The sequence below is a fragment of the Pan paniscus genome, chromosome 8, assembly GCF_029289425.2.
Source record: "Pan paniscus chromosome 8, NHGRI_mPanPan1-v2.0_pri, whole genome shotgun sequence".
Lineage (NCBI taxonomy): Eukaryota > Metazoa > Chordata > Mammalia > Primates > Hominidae > Pan > Pan paniscus.
This window is the reverse complement of record NC_073257.2, coordinates 138,267,510-138,287,214: the sequence shown is the minus strand read 5'-3', so window position 1 is coordinate 138,287,214 and position 19,705 is coordinate 138,267,510. Positions and strand designations below refer to the sequence as shown.

Genomic DNA, 19,705 nt, shown 5'->3' with positions numbered 1-19,705 from the left:
CTGCTTTATTCCAGCCACACTGGCAGCTGGTTAGATGGTGCCCACCCACACTGAATGTAGGTCTTCCTCTTTCAGTGCACCAACTGAAATGCCAATCTCTTCTGGCAACACCCTCACCGACACACCCAGAAATAAGACTTTATCAGCCATCCAGGCATCCTTCAATTCAATCAAGTTGACACCTAATATTAACCACTCTGCCAGGTGATTGAGATGGTCAGTATCAGAAAGATCAGTCTATATGGATCTGAGGAAATTCCCACTGCAGAGCTTTGAGACATGTCTACTTTCTAACTGACTCCTTTACAGTTTTCTCTCCTAGTCCTTCCTAGAATCACTCCTGAATGTGGCAATTATGTGTTCTTTTCTTCATGCATTCATTCAACCCATCTTGATGCCTACAGAGTGCTAGGCACTGTACTAGGCACAAGCATTTCCCGGATCTCACAAGTAGCTTGATGCCATATTATGGTTGGGTGACAGTGTTGTCTAGAAAGAGTCAAACAGACCAAGGTTCGAATCCCAGCCTAGGGGCTTTATACAAGTCTCCTAATCTTACTGGGGCTTGGGTTTCTCATTTATATAACAGTGGGACATGATATGCCTCTTCCAACTGTGGTGAATATGAAATGAAATAATTTATGTCAAGTAATTCAAGCCTAGTGTCCAATACCTAAGATGTCTCCTGCGAAGATTGTCATCATGATTTTTTCTACATTGTCCTTATTATTTTAATGGTGGAACATCTTCACTATATCATATCTGGCTTTCAAACACGAGAGAGAGAAAGATGTTTTAGCCGAGTGCCACACGTACAGCAATCCAAATACTCAGGCTACAGTGACTCCACTGTGTCAGTGGATTATAATGAAATATTAACTGGCATCAGTCCATGAAGTTGCTGTTAGAAAGTAGGAAAGAAGTGTCCAGAGGAAGATCCCTTGGGCCCTTAATTCAAAGTGCAACAGGTTGAGAGGTAAAAACACACACATTTATATGTGTTTTATTACAGTATTATAAGTCCTGCTATTTCTATTTATATGCTGTTCCTTTTCTAAGTCACAGGAAGGCAAACATTGAGTGGTAAGAAGGTATTTGGAAACAAGTTTGCAATCAGAATGCTAAAGCAGTAGGTTTAGAATCCTTCATTTTACGATTAAGTCATTAATTGTCATAGAGAATGGAAGGACAAAAACAATGACTTCTAAATAAGCAACTGGCCTCTCCAGCTTTGCCCCTGGTGGGACTCTGCCTGTTGCATTGCCCCACGTAGCACTGGACAAGGTGCCATCCCCTGCTATGCAGCGGGTTCTGGGTATGGTCTGGAAAGCCCTTCGTCCTGGCATCCTACAGTTGTGAGCTAGCCCATAAGCAGCGATCTTCTCTTTGAAATGTAAGAGCCTGCCGTCAAGACAGGATGCAGCCCCACGGCGGGAGCACGCTGTCAAGCTACCATTCCAAATGTTTTCCGAATCTGTTTCAGAATCTATAATAACTTGCCGGAAGTTAAAAAGAAAAAAGAAGAACAAAGGAAAAGGGTGATCTTACAAAGTAACAGACTCCGTGCCGAAGTCTTCAAAAAGGTAATGGCCTCGTCACCAGCAGGTGTGATGTGTGTGGTGCACAGATGCCGAATCTGAACTTGACATCTTTGTTTCCCTTTTCCTCTAGCAATTACTGGACCAGCTCCTTCAAAGGAATGCGGTCTAACCACAGGCTGCCCTGCTGACCACACTACCTGGACCTGGGAGGACTTCAAATGCTGGATAAGCCATTAAACTTAGCATTATCTTCATCATGGGAAAACACTTATTTTACTTTCGATTTTTTTTTTCCATAAAGGAAAACATCACTTCCTGAATTACTGACCCAAGCCAAACAGAAACAATAACCCTCGAGAAAATAGGTCAACAATCTGTTGTGGGGAAACCACCTCCATGTAACCCACTGGATACAGTCCCCTTAATGTTTTTGCTTCTAAATGGTACCTTTTGCTTCTGATTTCTTCTCCCCTGCTGTTTCCTGCCCATCAGAGAGGCCTGATACAAGCAAGTTTGTTTACATCCCTGGGGAATCTTTTACATCAAACTTTTGGGATCGACATCCATCTCCTTTTAAATTTCAATCTCAACACCTGCCAGTTATGCAAATGCCAAAATGTGGGTCATCATATAGTATATTTGAAACCTTTCTGAACATGTACACCACCCAATGCTAGAGGCTGACTTGGAAACCGGTGGGGGCAATGCCTGAGGCTGTGGAACAATCAGCCCATCTCTTTGTGACCTGGAGAAGTCAGAGTGGCCCTCAGTCACCCCGCCCCATTCCTCACCAGAGAAAAGAATCCATTTCTATGGAAGCTCTGACGTAACTTCAGTGTTTTCTACAATACTCCTCCTGCCCCGTCCCATTAAAACAGTTGTTTTGTTAAGAAATAGCCTAATGGTCCAACTTTGCTGTCTGTTCTTCCAAATGTTTATAATACACATTATTTATAAATATGTGTGTTTGGGAAGCTAAGAACAAGCTAGTTTTTACAACACAAGTGGAAATAAATGCAATTATTATAAAAATTCAAGAATTTCTCTGTTATATATTCTGTTATGAAGTAGGTGGCCAGGATAGATAACATAAGGTATAAAATGCTGCCCAAGACCCAGCAGGCACCACTGACCTGCTCCGCATCCTCTTCTGCCTCTGACCATCATGGAAGTACTTGTGCTTCTAGATGCTCCAGTGGATAATGTTGCCTCCTAGAGAGCTGGTAAGAGAAAAGCTGGTAAAACCATTGAGAACAAGATTTAGGATCCTGCAGACTCTAAATCTTACTAGGATTCTCCCTGGGAATGAAACAAAAGGTTTAGGGATGAAGCAGGAGCTTGGTGATACCTCTGTCCCTTCCCTGAAGTTGTCACCCTTCCTTCCCTCCTCCCGCTGCTGTACATACTGTCCCCTCTTTCTGAAATGCCTTTCTTTTACATATCTGCTGCAAACTGTTTAAAACTCTACCCTGGGGTTCTCTCCTGACACGTGCCCTCTCTGCCTTGCCCTCCAGTATGAATTAGAGACCTCACATCAGCACACACGGCATCAGACCTGTGCCCTCCTGCCCACGCGAGGGTCTGGCAACACTGTCAAGTGTGGAAGCTGCCTGGTGTCCAGTATTGACTGCTGCTCCCTGGTCTGTGCCCTCAGGCAAGAGTGTCAGTCTGGGTCCAACTAGGAGAGAGAAACCACACAGTCATTTGAATGGAAATGTTTAATATGTTTAATCATTAACCTTAATAGCAGATTAGAGTAGCAAAAGGTTGGCTAGTAAGTTGTAAAGATAGCCCTGAAGAATATAGGTGGGTACAGCAGATGCAAGGAGTCCTAGGAAGAGTGTTCCTCCTAGCCCTGTGCTGAGAGGGAACCACAGTGTCTCGGCAGGTGGTGGAGAAGTTTCTGTGGTGGTGTGCCAATGGAACTTGTTGAGAATCTACGAGTCTTTCTGGAACTTGCCAGAGATCTGCCCTCTAGGATCCACAGAGAACTGTCTCCTTGGAGACACTGCTAAAATACCACCTCAGGGAGGGGGTTGGGGAAGCAGCTGGCCATGAGTGCTGCTGGCCACATGCTACCTGCAGGGCCTGGCGCTGGAGCTGGCTGAGCAAATGCACTGTCTCTGGCAAGCAGCACCCTTTTCTCCTGCAGTTTCTCTCTAGCTCTCTCTACTGACAAAGCCTAACATTGTGTCAGCTGGCAAAGGGAAAATACTTAAAGGGCCTGGATCCATTTTAACAGAGCAGGCAAAAAGGGTGAATTTGGAGGTGAGAGAGAATATAATCAATATCTGGCAAAGCGAGTTATTTAACCTTGCCTTTGTTTACTTAACCACAAAATGCAGATAATTATAGTGCTCCCTTCATAGGGTTGTTAGCGGAATTGAATAAGCCAGTGAGTGTTGAATGCTTAGAATAATGACTAGCCTAAAGCAAACACACCATGAGTGTTTCCTATTCTAAGCAGAGGTGGAAGTTAGGACTGTCTTGGGAAACCTAAGAGCACAGGGGCTGTGAGTTGGTCCTCCTGTAATCCCTCAGCTCTGTAGTGAGTGCTACACAAGACCATTGAGCTCATGGGTGCTGGTACAGCAAAAATCAGCCAACATAAATAGGGTACTTCATAAACTCCTTCCTTTTATGTGCTTCTCATGCTCAGAAACCATTTCAGCAGGGTGACAAGCTTACCTTCAGGTTAATTTCTGCTTTCTTGAACTCATTAGACCTCTTCCAGGATGTTACACTGAATTTCTGTTTACACTTTAAGTGATTTTTTAGAAAACATTTAAATCAAATCTATGATATTAGTTAAGGACAGTCTTTCCCAGATAAAGATCCTGCACATGGCTAGGTATGGTGGCTTATGCCTGTAATCTCAGCACTTTGGGAGGCTGAGATGGAAGGATCACTTGAGCCCAGGAGTTCAAGACTGGCCTGGCAACGTGATGAAACCCTGTCTCTACAAAAAATGCAAAAATTCATCAGGCTAATGTTTTAATTTTCTGTAATCAATCATTTAAACTCAGGGCCCAACCACTTCTAGACTGTTCTATGACATTTTTTAGATTTATATTGGCTGATATTTAAAGAGAGAATGCTTAGATGGAGCCAACCTTCAAAAATGCCCACAAAGAGCCTCATCCCCTTTGCAAATCCAATGCCCAGCCTTAAAAATCTAAAGAATAAATAAACATCAACTTGAGAGGAAATGCCTCTGAGTCATGTATTTCTGAGAACAGGTCTTAACTAAGGTGGCTAGGATGGAGAATTAAGGTAGGAATATGTGATAGCTGGTGTGAGCTGGTCTTTCCTCTGGGCAGCAGGCTCAGGACAAGGCTGGAAACTAAGGTTTGGGTTTCTGTTTAACTGATTTTTTTTTCTTGGCCTGTTATTGTTGTAACCGTCCTTCAATGCTGAGAAAAGAATTCAGAGAGCCAGTATTTCTTTTCTGCTATGAAATATGTTAGCAGAAATATGATGTAATTATGTTATAATTCATATGAAAGTAAAGCCCTGAAGAATTGTAACTGCTGTCCCTTATATTTCTCTCAGGAATTGGTTACCCATTTTTTGAATTCTGTTATTAAAATCAGACTTCAGGGAATACTTTGAGGTTTTGGAAAATTCTAAATAGAATTTACTGTTGTAACTTCAATCATTAAATTCTGTTCTGGAATAGATTTATTTACATCTGAGTGTGTTTCGGTTCTGGTCTAAAACAATTCTTCAATGATACAGCTGGCAGCAAGGGGTAAAGATTGTTAGAGGATATTCATGAGTTTAGACCAAGCAACATCTGAAATAACTTGAGGTATCCAGGTGGCGACAGCACCGGGTCATCTCACTGCGGTCTCCATGACTTCATGTCGAAGGAGCAATTCCTATTTTGGTTGTTTTCTCTGCCAGCCGGTAATGAAATAATGGAAAAACAATTGCCTTGGTTTTGTTAGCCAGTGTCTATTGCCAACCAAACTTCCTGGAAGTTTGTGGGCTCCATGAGTGAGTCAGCAAATGCTTGCTCCGATGTAACAGGGCTCTTTGAATGAACTATTTCTGAAACAGCCAATTGTGGGAGAGCAGTTGAGACTTTGATGTCTGAGGTTCTCCCATTTCAACACTTGGTATAAAAATTGCAGGCAAGGGGCCTGGTCTCTGACTGCATCAAATGACCAACGGTCTGAGTATGAGGTACATCAGGGGCAGAACAAGAGAAGAGAAAGTACGGTGATGTGGCTGCCCAACAGGAGGTATCTGACAGTTGGTGTGTGAGAGCCCTCGGTTCAGGAAATAACACACAAAAAAAGATCCACTGTGGGTCTGTGTGAGTGTGTCTGCATGAGCATTAAAAGCAAAGGAAATAATCTGTTCAGTGATTACAATGAGCCCAGTAGCAGAGGGTTCTACGTTACAGAGTTCATTGAATTTGTGCTTTTATCAATACTTGATAATTACCCACGAATGTCTAGCTCTAATAGAAACCTTTTGGAAGTGGCTTCCACTGGCTGAAGCAGCCTGCACCCGGGACTGAATGGCTTTGGAAATCCCCCCAGCCTTCTCCTGAGTGTCCCCTGCTGATGGGACATTTCCCCACTCAGGCAGGAGAGCAGGCTGCCTGGGAGACCCTTGAGATTCCATCAGATCCCCCCTTTCTCCCCACAGTCGCTTCTTGTTTGGGAGTGGGGGACTCCTCTACTCACGCAGATGTTTCAGCCACATGGAATGGAGCCACGACCTTGGCATGTCACTTCCAAAATTCAAGGATTTTTTTCAAGTCAGGTCAATTGCCTCAGGCACAGTTTTGATCCTGAGACCCCAAGAGACGGTCTGAGGTAATTGCCTGGAGTGTGTGTTGGGCAGGGGGTTTGAAATCCTTCCACTTTTTTATCCTTCTCTGAGAAGGTTTCCGCATACACATTCTGGATGCTGCCGTGGCCTGCCAGAGTGCAGCCAGAAACATGATGTCAACCTGTGGCCCTTTTCTCAGATCTTTGCGCATCAGGAACTTGAAGAGCGGGGAGGGGAGGAAGAGACTGGACTTGACTTTAGAATCTTAAAAAATGCTGGGTTATTCTTATCAAAGCTTAAAAGGAAAGAAAAAGCAGCTTATGATCTGAATTGCTGCTGAGAAAAAAAAAATGAATTTCTTTAAATCATTTTTATTAAATAGCACCAAGAGTGAATGGCATAGGAAAAAATGTCCTTTTGATGACTTTCTGAGCATTCTTCCTCTGTTTAAACATCTGTACTTTCCCGACGTGCCTGAAATGGTACAACAGCTGTAACTGACATGAGGGAAAAGATATTACAACTGTCACCTGTGTTAACTCCATACGCTGGGTAATATCCTTTCATCAAAGCCAACGGGGCTGCCTGCTTTACCTGCCCAGTGATGTCAGTGAGAGGGAAATTATAAATCTTTTCACAGCTGCCGATTGATAAAGAAATAAACCCACACTTTTGTGTTATATCCACTATAGTTCCTCTTGGCTGATGTTATCACACGGGTACCAAAGAAATTAGTGATGACAGCCCACTTAACGGGTACACGTTGCCAAATATGTGCTTAACATTAAAAGCTATTGAGTGCATATACAGAAGTTCTGTGTTTGTTTTTGTTTAAAAATATACCCAAAGGCGAGTAAGGCCAGATTTAATTATTATATGCTGACATAATTAAAATACCCGGTCTTGCTCTCTCAGCTGAAATGTTTATTACATCAAAATGACAGAATAATTCAAAATATTTGTCTGTTATTTTTTTTTTTTTTGGTAGCATGTGACATTGTATTAACAAGGCTGAGCCTAGCTCTTTACAATGGAAAACAGATGTTTGTTCATGGATTAAACTGAGGTGTGTGGACACCAATATTTCTAGATAGCGGTATTGATTCAGGTGGATGATGATTGTTTCCACTGAAGCATTTCTTCCTGATTAGGGTGTTTCAACCCTAATTCTCAATTAGCAGTTTTTTAATATTCCCCCTCCTCCCACCCCCTCAACACAGGAAGTGTTTTCTGATCGGTTGGTGAACAACCTCTAAACAGGGACAAGAACCTGAGCAGAAAACTGCTGAACCCAGAGTGCATTCTGAACATTTCTCAAAATAATAGCTTACATTTGTTTTTTTCTGAGCGCTAACCAAGTGACACTCACTTGTCATCCATCTATGTGTTCCCGCTGGGTCACAGCAGCCTCAACTAACGCAAATCAATTGTTGCCTCTGTATATCCCATTCCCGACCTGGCCCTTCTAGGAGCTTCCACCTTACTGCTAACTGGGGACAGCAAGTTAGTATCTTGTCTCTTCTGAATCCTTTTGGAAGTGTTGTCAGTGGCTAAAGCAGCCCGCACGTGGGACTGAATCACTTTGGAACCCCCCTCAGCCTTCTCTTGAATCAAACAGTTCCATTTCATGTACAGGTCCCATCAGTTTGAAATGAAGCCCTGCCTAGGCTCACACTTGGCCTTTCTGAGTTCTGCCACCACCACCTCCTTCCCAAGCTTGCAGCTAGCTTCATAATGTGGCTTCCTGGGGAGAGGACCAGTGGGACAGAGTCTCAGCTCTGTGTCCAGGGTCCTTGGGTAGCAATGGAACTGCTATGCACTGAATGTTTGTGTTTATATGTTGAAGCTCTAATCCCCAGAGTGACTGTCTATATTTGGAGATGGGGCCTCTAATAAAGTAATTAAGGTTAAATGAAGTCATAGGGTGGGGCCCTGATCTGATGGAATTAGTGTCCTTATTAGAAAAGACTCCAGAGCCTTGTCTGTCTCTGCCTCTGCCTCTGCCTCTGCCTCTGCCTCTGTCTATGCCTCTGCCTCTGTCTCTGTCTCTGTCTCTGCCTCTGCCTCTGCCTCTCTCTGAGAGCATACAAGGAAGAGCACACAGCGAGATGATAGCAGCCTACAAGCCAAGAGAAGAGACCTCAGAATGAAACCTACTCTTCCAGCACCTTGATCTTGGACATCTCAACCTCCAGAACTGTGAGAAATCCATTTCTGTTGTTTGAGCCACTCAGCTGTGGGTATTTTATTATGGTACCTCAGGTCAACTAACATGGGACCCTTGCTGTCCTCAGTGGCGACAGGGTCCCTTGCCCATTCTACTGGCATCTGCTACTCAAGTCTACAGCAGGGAAACTCTCAGCTTGCTGACTGTGCTCCACCTTTGCACTCACAGGGACTATGTGTTCCCCTGAGGCCGGTTGTGGCTCCCATAGACCCAAGGCTCTGTGGTCTACTTTGCAGCCCTGGGCTGCAGGAGGACTCTACTGATGCTGGCACAATTCTGGGCAAGTTAGGCAACCAGTACCATCAACTACCTTCCCCATCTGCCCCTGTGGTCTACAGGAGCTTCCTGACACCTTCCTGCATGCGCCTTCCTGCATGGAAGGACATGGAAACCTGCTGGAGAACCAAGCTGATGGAGGTGGATTTCTCCCCAAGTCATATCCTGAATTCTCTCTGCCCTGGGCATATTGGGCCTCTGGGACCTAGGCCTATAGGCATAGCTCTTGAAATGCTCATGGAACTCCAGAAAATTACTCCCCACTCCCCCACAAGGCCTGGTTTTCAAGACAACTGTGTCATGAAAGATGTTAAGAGACTAGGTTTTAGGGCTTGGTGGCCCCTTTTTTATTTTGTGAGATTTCTCCATTACTTTATTTTCTAAGGGAAAAAGTCCCCTGGCTAATGAACAGATGTTCCCTATGCATTTAAAACTCATGCCCAATCCACACTTATTATTCTCAGGAGGGCCTTGGGAGGTAGGCAGCAGGCAGGCTCTGGACTGACTTCCTTTTTTATAGGTGCCAGAGGTGGGTGGGGGTTAGTAATCATTTTTAAACTCAGGTGCAATTAGAATACGATGATATCAGAATCACTATTTAAAGTCCCTTAAGTGTCATCTTGATGACAGACTAACATATCTCTGTACAGGTCAGCTCACCCAGACGGCTTCCTCCAGCTCTGAAACAGATCGATTGAGCACCAGATGAAGTTGGCATGGATGGGAGATGTGACGTACAAGAGGTATTTCCTTTAAAATATTAGACTCTTACTCAGCATGAGGAGATGGTCATGCTTTGAGAAGCAAGGGAACCATACACAGATTTACATCTCCCATCTGGTTCTGCCTCCAGGGCAGAGGCTGGATTGGAATGATGAGCAGTCATTCAACTGCTGGTGAAATTGTCCTCTCTCTTCCTCCCCAAGCTCATCTCTGAATTAAGAGAAGCATGCACATATGAAGCACTGCCCCTGAATAGTTCCCATTGTACGTGATGAGATGGAGTAAGCCAGAGAACACGTGTAACTCATGCAGGGTATTTCATGTTGGTGGGTTGGGACTGAGCTTTGAACCACGTCTGTTTCCCTCCTGAACTCTGAGCTCTTATATTGACATCATGCTGCAGATGGTGTACATGTGTCTAAGAATGAAAGATACAGATTTTCAGGTTTCACTAAAATGTTAAGTAATTTTACTGGCCCCAAAGAGCCTTAAATTATATAATAGGATCCCTCAAAACTTTAGGAAAATAAAATTAGAAAATATTTGCCTTGGAAAGTTGCATCCTTAACAGAATAAGGAAAAATTACCTAGGATTATGATGTAGGTTTATTATGATGTGGGAATCATGGAGGATGTGATGTTTCCACTAGACTGAAAGCACCCTGGGGGCAGGGGCTATACCATGCTTCTCTTCCCTAGAAACTGGTATCTCTGGGTATCAGGACATTCTCCTCACTCCAGTGTCACCAGCCATCAGGGCTTAGTTTTTCCCTTACATCACCAGCTGTTTCTCACCCTCTTCCCTCTGTGTCTCACTCCATCTAGAAAAGCAAAAATTACTTGAGTTCTCTCCCCGAAGTCAAAAGTAATGGGACAGGCAGACCCTCCTGAAATTCTGAGCAGAAATTGCTGCTACATTTGAATCAGATTCTAAGAGGTGAGAAAAGCTTCTTTTCTTTCCAACTTTTACATTTTAAGTTCAGGGGTACGTGCGCAGGGTGTGGAGGTTTGTTACATAGGTAAACGTGTGCCATGGTGGTTTGCTGCACAGATCATCCCATCATCTAGGTATTAAGCCCAGCATCTATTAGCTATTCTTCCTGATGCTCTTCCTCCTCCCACCCCCAGTGTGTGTTGTTCCCCCCATGTGTCCACGTGTTCTCATCATTCAGCTCCCACTTATAAGTGAGAACATGTGATATTTGGTTTTCTGTCTCTGCGTTAAGTTTGCCGAGGATAATTGCTTCCAGCTCCATCCATATCCCTGCAAAGGACATGATCTCATTCCTTTTTATGGCTGCATAGTATTCCATGGTGTATATGTACCGAATGTTCTTTATCCAGTCTATCAGTGATGGGCATTTGGGTTGATTCCATGTCTTTGCTACTGTGAATAGTGCTGTAATGAACATATGTGTGCTTGTATCTTTATAATAGATGATTTCTATAATATAATATTTCTATATATATAGAATGATTTATATTCCTTTGGGTATATACTTAGTAATATAATAGAATGATTTCTATTCCTTTGGGTATATACTTAGTAATGGGATTGCTGGGTCAAATGGCATTTCTGCCTCTAGGTCTCTGAGGAATCACCACACCATCTTCCACAATGGTTGAACTAATTTACACTCCCACCAACGGCATAAAAGCATTCCTTTTTCTCTATAATCTCACCGGCGTCTGTTGTTTCTTGACTTTTTAGTAATAGCCATTCTGACTGGTGTGAGATGGTATCCCATTGTGGTTTTGATTTGCATTTCTCTAATGATCAGTGATGTTGAGCTTTTTTTCATGTTTGTTGGCCACATGTATGTCTTCTTTTGAGATGTGTCTGTTTACATCCTTTGCCCACTTTTTAGTGGGGTTGTTTGTTTATTTCTTGTAAATTTGTTTAAGTGCCTTATAGACACTGGATGTTAGACCTTTGTCAGATGGATAGGTTGCAAAAATGAGAAAGGCTTCTTATATACACCTGTGGATCAGTGCCAGTCACATGCCCCAGGCCGTGATTCTTCATCAGTGCTAATGCGTTCTTCTAGTGGACATCTCAGTGTTGACGTGTTCAGAGTTGTGAGGGACTTGAGTGGTGATTAGGCAAAGGAGGAGTTCCTGGCAGCAACAATCTGGGCCAGAAAGTGGAAACAACCTCCTGAATTCTGAACTTTCCAGGTTACATCAATGGAGGTGCTTTACTCTTGACACACACACACACACACACACACACACACACGCAAAACTCTACCAGGCAAGGTTTCGGCAAATATGTGTCACAACTGCACTGTGATACAAAGAAGCAAAATTCCAAGTTTATAACTTTCTCATCCTTCTATAGAATACATGCATTTCCCTAAACACATATATTATTAATAGCCCATAAAATATTAACTCCATCTAAAAATGCATTATTAACAACATAATGAGGGCAATACACACATCGGTTTTCTCTAGACACTTTATTTAGAAACCCCAAGCTCTTTTGTTTTTGATATCGGTGAAAAGAGACAATTGTAGAAATGTTTATTTGTAATGATCAAGAAAGTTCATGATCTTGTAGTCAAGGAGTCAACACAGAATCAATAGTTTGGTCCAAAAAGTAAGATTTCAAAGCAAAGATTTTTCCCCAAAGTTGAGAAAACACAGAGGTACTGTGAAGCGGCACTCTTTAGAGATGCACTATGTGTTGTTTTGTTTGGTTTTGTTTGTGGGCACTTTCTAAAACGGGATTTAAAGTCCAGGGACCATAATTAGGCCCACCACAAATGATGTTATTGTTGTCTTTAATGTATGGCCTTAAATACATCATAAGAAGGTTCACAGTGACAGTTTACTCATTGCTGCGAGCTTGTGGACACCATTGTCTGCTTTAAAACAATGCTCTGGCTTTGCTCTTTGAAGACAAGACCTGAAAAATCAGCTGTATGTATTTTCATAGATCATCAACATTAGAAGGTGCACATCGTAATTCAAATCTCTGAAGAGGAAGAAGGAAGATATTGACTTCAGTCTTCATTTAGTCCTGTTATGGGACTTCCAGACACTGAAAAAACTCATCCCTACAGCCGGCTGGGGCTGGAGGATATTGTCCTGGAAGGGGCAGCTTTCACATATGATTAGAATTCAATTAGCCAGCTCCTCTGAGAGCCACTAGAGTACCATTTAGGACATTGCTTCTTGAATTCTCATTTGCAGCCTTGCAAATAATTTTCAAAGGTCATTAGACCATAAGGAGTTTTCATTACCCTTCATTCATGTCAACAGCAAACACTTACTGATCGAGCGTCCACTTGGTGCCCTATGCTAGGTGCTTCCAGGTGCATCCAAAAAGGGATGCAGTACCAAAAATTAAAATGACTAGAAGCAGCAACACATGGAAGGTAAAAATCTTTCTAATAAGAGCAATGGAAGAAACATTTCTACAAATGTTAAGTTGTAAGTCAAATGTTTTTAAAAAGAAAGAAATGACAAATTTGATTAGACAAAAATGAGAAACTGCTTGCTGTGGTCTCAATGTGTCCCCCCAGATTCATATGTTAAACCTTAATTGCCAATGTGAGAGTATTAGGAGGTAGGGACTTTAGGAGGTGATTAAGTCTCTGCCTTCATGAATGGGATTAGTGTCCTTATAAAAGAGGTGCAAGGAAGCTGCCCATCCATTCCACCACATAAGGATGCATCCAAAGGTGCCATCTGTGAAGCAGAGAATGCCCTCACTAGACATCAAACTAGACGTCAAACCTAAATTGGCCTTGATCTTGGGCTTCCCACCCTTCAGAACTGTGAGCAATAAATTTCTATTTTTTATAAATTATCCAGTCTAAGGTATCTTGTTATAGCAGCCCAAACATACTGAGGCACTCTTGAATGTCAAAAGACACTGTAAACAAAATCTAAAAGGCGAATGGCAAAATGGGGCAAATATTTTAAACCATAAAGGGTAAGATCCTTTATGAAAGCATCATATAGCTCAATAAAGGAAAAACAGTCCAACAGAAACATGGTTCTAGAACATAAGCCCTTCACAGAAGAAATACAAATCACTGACAAACATACAAAATGCCAAGAACAGCTAATATTTAAAGAAATACAATAAAAATAATGAAACATTTAAGCCTGTCAAATTTTCCTCTTCTTTTTCATTCTTTTATTCTTTTTTTTAAGATTCAAAGCCATTAGTGAAAGCACATGAAACACTGTGAAGTGGAGTTGGAGGTGTGGGTCATTGCCTGCCTGTTCATGCCCTGTTCTAGGTAATCTGTCCTCTTCCCAGCCTACCCACCCATTACTTCTCTGACCTACATTCACCATGGAGAGCAGCTCATCAGCAAGGGCCCGGAGTGTGGGGCCATACACTCTAGCAAAGCAAAGGCTCCCGGGAGCTGAGTGAAAGAACTCAGAGCCTTGCAGAGAAGCTACTCACCCACTAACCAGAGGTTGGAGCAGAGGAGATGGCTGCAGAGACAACACACACAGACATAGCACCTGGGCTTTGTAGGTGGGCAAGGCCAGGCTGTGCTTCCTCCAATTGGAGGCACTGAGCTCCCCCAACAAGCCTACAATGGACCCTGCATCTCACCTGAGCTGCTTTGAGCTGGGCTCTGTTTTAGCCACTGACAGAGCCGTGCTCCTGCATTGCTAGGGGTACAGCACATTGGTGGAACTTTTCCAGGGCACGTGGCAATTTGTATTAGCAGCTTTCAGTTGGGAGTTGTTTTTCAACTCAGCAATTCCCAGTAAGGGAATTTATCAAAGATATGACTAAAGATTTGTGTCCAGGGACACTTACTGAAATGTTATTTTTTACTAGTGAAAAATTGGAAACAACTTAAAAGCCCCACAGGAAGGAAATAGTTTCTCTCCATAAGATGGTATACAAAGGTCATGGTAACATACCCATGGTGTGGTCTTGCAAAGCCTGCTGCTGAAAAAGCGAAATAATATGAACCCTAAACTGGCAGAAGATGATGCTTTTATGCATAAAAAATACTGAAAGTGTGTCATCTAAAATCTATTAATCTTTTATTTTGAAATAATATCACTTGTATAGGTAAGTTGCAAAAACAGTACAAGCAGTGCTCATGTGTCTTCACCTCAGCTCAACAATTGTTGACACTTCGCAATATTTGATTTATTGTTCTCTCTCCAACATACACATTCACTCACATATAATTCTTACTGCATGACTATAACAATTTTACACGATATATACATATATAATATGTATGTATATTAATTATATACCTTATATAGTTTTATATAATATTGTATATTATATATAGTTTATATATGTGTGAACATGTATGTTATTCAAAATGTAACTATGCATGTTATTTAAAATCACATGCATTCTTTTTCTGAACCATTTGATGGTAAGTTGCTGAGATCATATGCTTTTACCCCTCAACAGTGACCTTCAAATGTTATTTATATTTTTTGCCTCTTTCGTTATTCTGTATTTCCCAAGTTTTCTATCTTTGTAATTAGATAAAAATAATAACATATGTTATCTCAAGAAGTAAATCACAACTGTTTACTTCTGAAATTCTTTAAGTAATTTAAAAATTACGGTCTAGACAATCATAAGTTGATATATTCGTTTGAAATAAACTTAGAAATACATATGTTAAGCTTTAAAGATGTACATTTCTTTTGAACAAATAATCCTTCTGGGACTCTAAGAAATTATTCTAAAATTGCAAAATGGCAAGATGAACAAAATGTATTTACAGTATTCATTTAAGAGAAAAAAATGTCAATAGTCCAGATGTCTAACAACAGAGAAATGGTTATGAAAACTAGCACATCCTTCTAAAGAAAAAGTGTACGTCCATAAAAATGGCACCTGTGGCCAGGCACAGTGGCTCATGCCTATAATCCCAGCATTTTGGGAGGCCAAGGCGGGTGGATCGCTTGAGCCCAGGAGTTCAAGACAAGCCTGGCCAACATGGCAAAAACCCATCTGTACTAAAAATACAAAAATTAACCAGGTGTGGTGGCAGACACCTGTAATCCCAGCTACTCGAGAGGCTGAGGCATGAGAATCACTTGAACCCAGGAGGCAGAGATTGCAGTGAGTGGAGATGGTGCCACTGCACTCCAGTCTGGGGGACAGAGTGAGTGAGACTCTGTCTAAAAAAAAAAAAGGCGCTTGTGAAGAACTCATTGCCACCAGGAAATACCTACCTACACTATGGACATGGGCAACCCTCACTGAGGGTTTGGGTGGGAGGGTGTGTGCACCACAGTGATCCTAAAAGCCTCAAGTAGATCCCTTGAGAAAGCCTCCCGGAACATGAAGCCATCTGCTCTGCGAGCCAGACTCATCTTTCCTGTCATGAACATCTGAGTCCACAGAGAGCTCTGGGGTCCCAAGCATCACCCATTAGGGCCCCCCTCTAATAGGGGCAGTGAGCACATTGGGACTCCTCAGGAGCCAAGCGAAGATCTTTCTTCCCCCCATTACATGTCCAAGGCAGACCTCATGACCAATGGCAGTCTTCCTGACTACAACACCCAGGTAAAGCCTCAGAATCATTCTGGACACAGCATTCCCGGATGGAAGGAACCCATGAAATAAATGTATGTGTCGCCTGGGCCAAGCCTGCAGGTAGAAGTGGAAGCTGGGGAAGTAGGGGCTCAGTGGAGGGCCTGCTGGCAGTGACTGAGAGCCATTAGCACCCTGATCATGGAGCCTCACCTCCAAAAAAGGCCAATTTTCAGGAACAATGGTTACTGACCTGGAAAAAGCATTTATTTTTAAAATGTGTGATTGGTCATGATTTCATTTTCATTTCACTGGAGGCTTACATAGCCTCAATGATTGCCCCAGGTTTCTTCTCAAGGCTGCTTTCATGACCTGAAAGATGTAGCACCCTTTGGGCGTGGGGTAGTAACTCTCCCAGAGTCCTAAGCAAAGGCAGGCCTCACCTCTGTGTAGTGCAAGTTCAGATATTCATTAACATATCCTGACACAGCCGTGACTTTAAAAGGTAGGGTGCTGTTTTTTACCAAGATCAGGACAGAAGCTGGGATATAGGCTGAGGCCCAGGACAGATGCTGGCATGCAGGCTCTAACTCCTGATCAGGCCAAAGGAACCAAGTTGATCTCTCCCACAGAGCAGAAGCAGACTTGGGGACATGGCTCTGGTCGAGGCCCATCCAAGACATGATGGAATTGGGCAAATCTAATATGATGCATCCGATCTTACCAAAAAAAATCATTTCTAAGGTGAATGCAACCATAATTGCTACTTGAAGATAAAATTATTTAAAATAGCAATATTCTCTATGCTGAATGCACAATTGCAGCATTAGAATCCTCAGGGGTGTCTCTCTCTGTACGTTCCGATAGGAAAGATTTAGAAACCACAAGCCTCTCCAGGATTTGCAGGGCAGCCCTATATGTCAGGCTGCTAGACCCAAGGGGTGAGCCGGCAGAAGGCAAAAAGAGACACGATCCCCAGGAATAAACCGCCAACTGCAAGTTTTAACTTAAAATCCTATTTCATTTATACCAAATGAGATCTGCAAGGAAGTGACATTTTAAAAGTTCCAGTCTTGCAGGAATAACAAAGACAACCATTATGTTGGAAAGAGCAGCTGCTCTTTGATGTTTTAAAGGGCAGCGACAGAGTGCCCAGGTGGAATTAGGATTGGATTAAGAGGCGAGTTGAGGGAAGAGGCTGAAAGAAAGGGCTCTACAGTTTCAGACGCAGGTCTGCAGACAGCTTGGCACGTAGAAATAGACAACACACTCGGGGCCCAGAGAAAGGCAGGGCCACAGTCCACTTCCCTGCTTAGGAAGATGCAACTAGGGTTGGGGGACAGAAGGAGATGGATGAAGAGGGATTTGTTCAACTTGACTGATCCCCACTAGTTTGAAGTCAAGAGTAGAAATTACTGAATTGTTCCAGGAGATAACATCTTTGAACTATTGTGAACAGAGAGAGACCCTGTTGATCTATCTTCTACTGGGGAAAGAGCAAAAAAAAGTGACTCTGAGGTTAACTTTCTTGGCAAAGCTGGGACCTCTAAGAGAGGTCCTAAGATCATTTGCCTGTCTTATCTGTGTCCCAGAAGACATGAATGAACTCCCCACCCAACCCCATCCACTGCCCATTTAAGCAACTCCTTGGAATTCAAGTTTTTAAAAGAAAATCCAGCTCGGAAAACACCCCGTGGATTCATGGTTTCAGAATGTGTAAGGATGGCACATTGCACCTGACAATATCTGTCCGTATGCCACAACTTCCTTATAAGTTGGTAACAATTAAAAGTTCTTATTCTGTGTCAGTAAGTCCCAGTTCTACAGCAAAAGATTAGAAGGATTTCCATTTTCCCAAAAGGCTCCCAGGTAATGACTATTTTGATGCTACTGTCATTGGAATGTGATGTTTCTGGTGTTGAAGCCTTGTTCTAGGAAAATCTGGTTTGTGCAATTCTTTCCTGGAGTGGAGATTGCAGCTCTCTTTCAGAGGGAAGTCGTACGTCATTTGTCAAAAAGGAATCCCCTGAAGGAAACAGTGACCAAACCCAGATAAGAGGATGACCTTTGGGAGGGGGCTTACCAATCACGTCAGCGTGGCGGTGGTGAAGGTCATCTGCGGTCTGACCCAGCTCCACACTTCTCCTTCTCCTCCTGGGCTCCTGCTCTTACCTAGGGGTGTGAACTGCCGCTGCAGGGACTGTGCTCTGGGCTTGTTCCTCTGTGTCTTGGTCCATACTATTCCTTCTACTGGGAAAGCCCTTCTAAGGGTCTTTGCCTACTGAACAAGACCTCCTCTCCTCCAGGAAGGCGTTCCTGACCCCATCACCAAGTTTCCACACCCCATGTGACTTCTACAGAAACACTACCAAGATCTGATTAAAAATATATTTTTAGAGACAGAAAAGGCAATATATTGACATGGGAAACTGCCAATATCTGTTCAGTACAAATTCCAAAAATCAGCTATCAAAAGTATGTACAGTGTGATTTCAATTGGGCTAAGGTAGCTAAATACATAAAAATACATCTGAACTAAAATGTGATTATCTAGGGATAATAAAAGTATGGATGGTTTTTTCTTTGTTCTTTGGGCTTTTACATAGTTTCTAACAATTTTATGATGAAGGCCAGGCGTAGTGGCTCACGCCTGTAATCCCAGCACTTGGAGATACTGAGGAGGGCAGATTGCTTGAGCTCATAAGTTCAAGACCAGCCCGTGGAACATGGCAAAACCCTGTCTCTACAAAAAGTACAAAAATTAGCCAGGTGTGGTGGTGTGTGCCTATAGGCCCAGCTACTTGGGAGGTTGAGGTGGGAGGATGGCTTGAGCCTGGGAGGTGGAGGTTGCAGTGAGCTGAGATCGTACCACTGTACTCCAGTCTGGGCGACAAAGCCCCAGATCTTGTCCCCCGCCAAAAAAAAATTATAATGAACATTGCATTCTATTTTTATTGCTGCTATCACAAACAAAACAACAGGCATTTGTAATTTTATATTTCTGCAGGTCAGAAGTCTGATGTGCGTCTCACTGGAAAAAAAATGCAGGTGTCAGCAGGGCAGGGCTATGCTCCTTTTTGAGGGCTCTGGGGATGCATCTGCTCTTGAGCTCATGCCAGTGGTTGGCAAAATTCAGTTCTTGAGTCATACATTCCCTTGAAGTTGCTGTTTCCTTGCTGGCTGTCAGCAGAGGGCCTTTCACAGCTTTTAGATGCCACTCAGATACCTGGGCTGATGCCCCCTTTCTCCCTTGCCAAAGCCAGCAATGGTGAGTCAAGTCCCTCTGAAACCTCAAATCTCTCCTGCCTCTTTGTCCCTCGAATCTCTTTGATGGAATCTTTTCCATCCTATTCTACTGGGTCATTGAGCCCACTGGATAATCCTAGGTAATCCTCTTATTTTAAGGTCAGCTGATATTAGCAACCCTAATTCTCTTTTGCCTTATAACTGACATATTCTCAGGTACACCATAAGATCCTAATGTCAAAACCCTACCTACCACAAACATTCATTTTTAAATAATAATTTTAAAAAGTCATTGAAAAAGAAGCCAATTTAAATAAAGTGAAGGAGTGTCCACCATATTTTGGCCTTTAACAAAATAAACAGTAGTCCTCTACAAATAGCTCACCATTTCTGTGAATGTCATAATTTTCTAAGAAA

At 42.7% G+C, this 19,705-nt stretch overlaps 1 protein-coding gene across 7 annotated transcripts in view; it reads left to right on the top strand.

Moving 5' to 3' along the window:
• Positions 1-10,489, top strand: part of C8H10orf90 (chromosome 8 C10orf90 homolog) — a 256,566-nt gene extending 246,077 nt beyond the window's left edge. For 6 of the 7 annotated variants that reach the window (XM_055093465.2, XM_055093471.2, XM_055093473.1 and 3 more), the window contains 3 exons: positions 1,484-1,583; positions 1,672-9,572; positions 10,378-10,489. In XM_055093465.2, coding sequence (XP_054949440.1) covers positions 1,484-1,583; positions 1,672-1,710 — 139 coding nt within the window. In that variant the 3' untranslated portion in view covers positions 1,711-9,572; positions 10,378-10,489. The remainder of the gene's footprint in view (positions 1-1,483; positions 1,584-1,671; positions 9,573-10,377) is intronic. The other variant, XM_055093466.2, reaches the window with a different exon arrangement.
• The last annotated feature ends 9,216 nt before the right edge of the window (positions 10,490-19,705 follow it).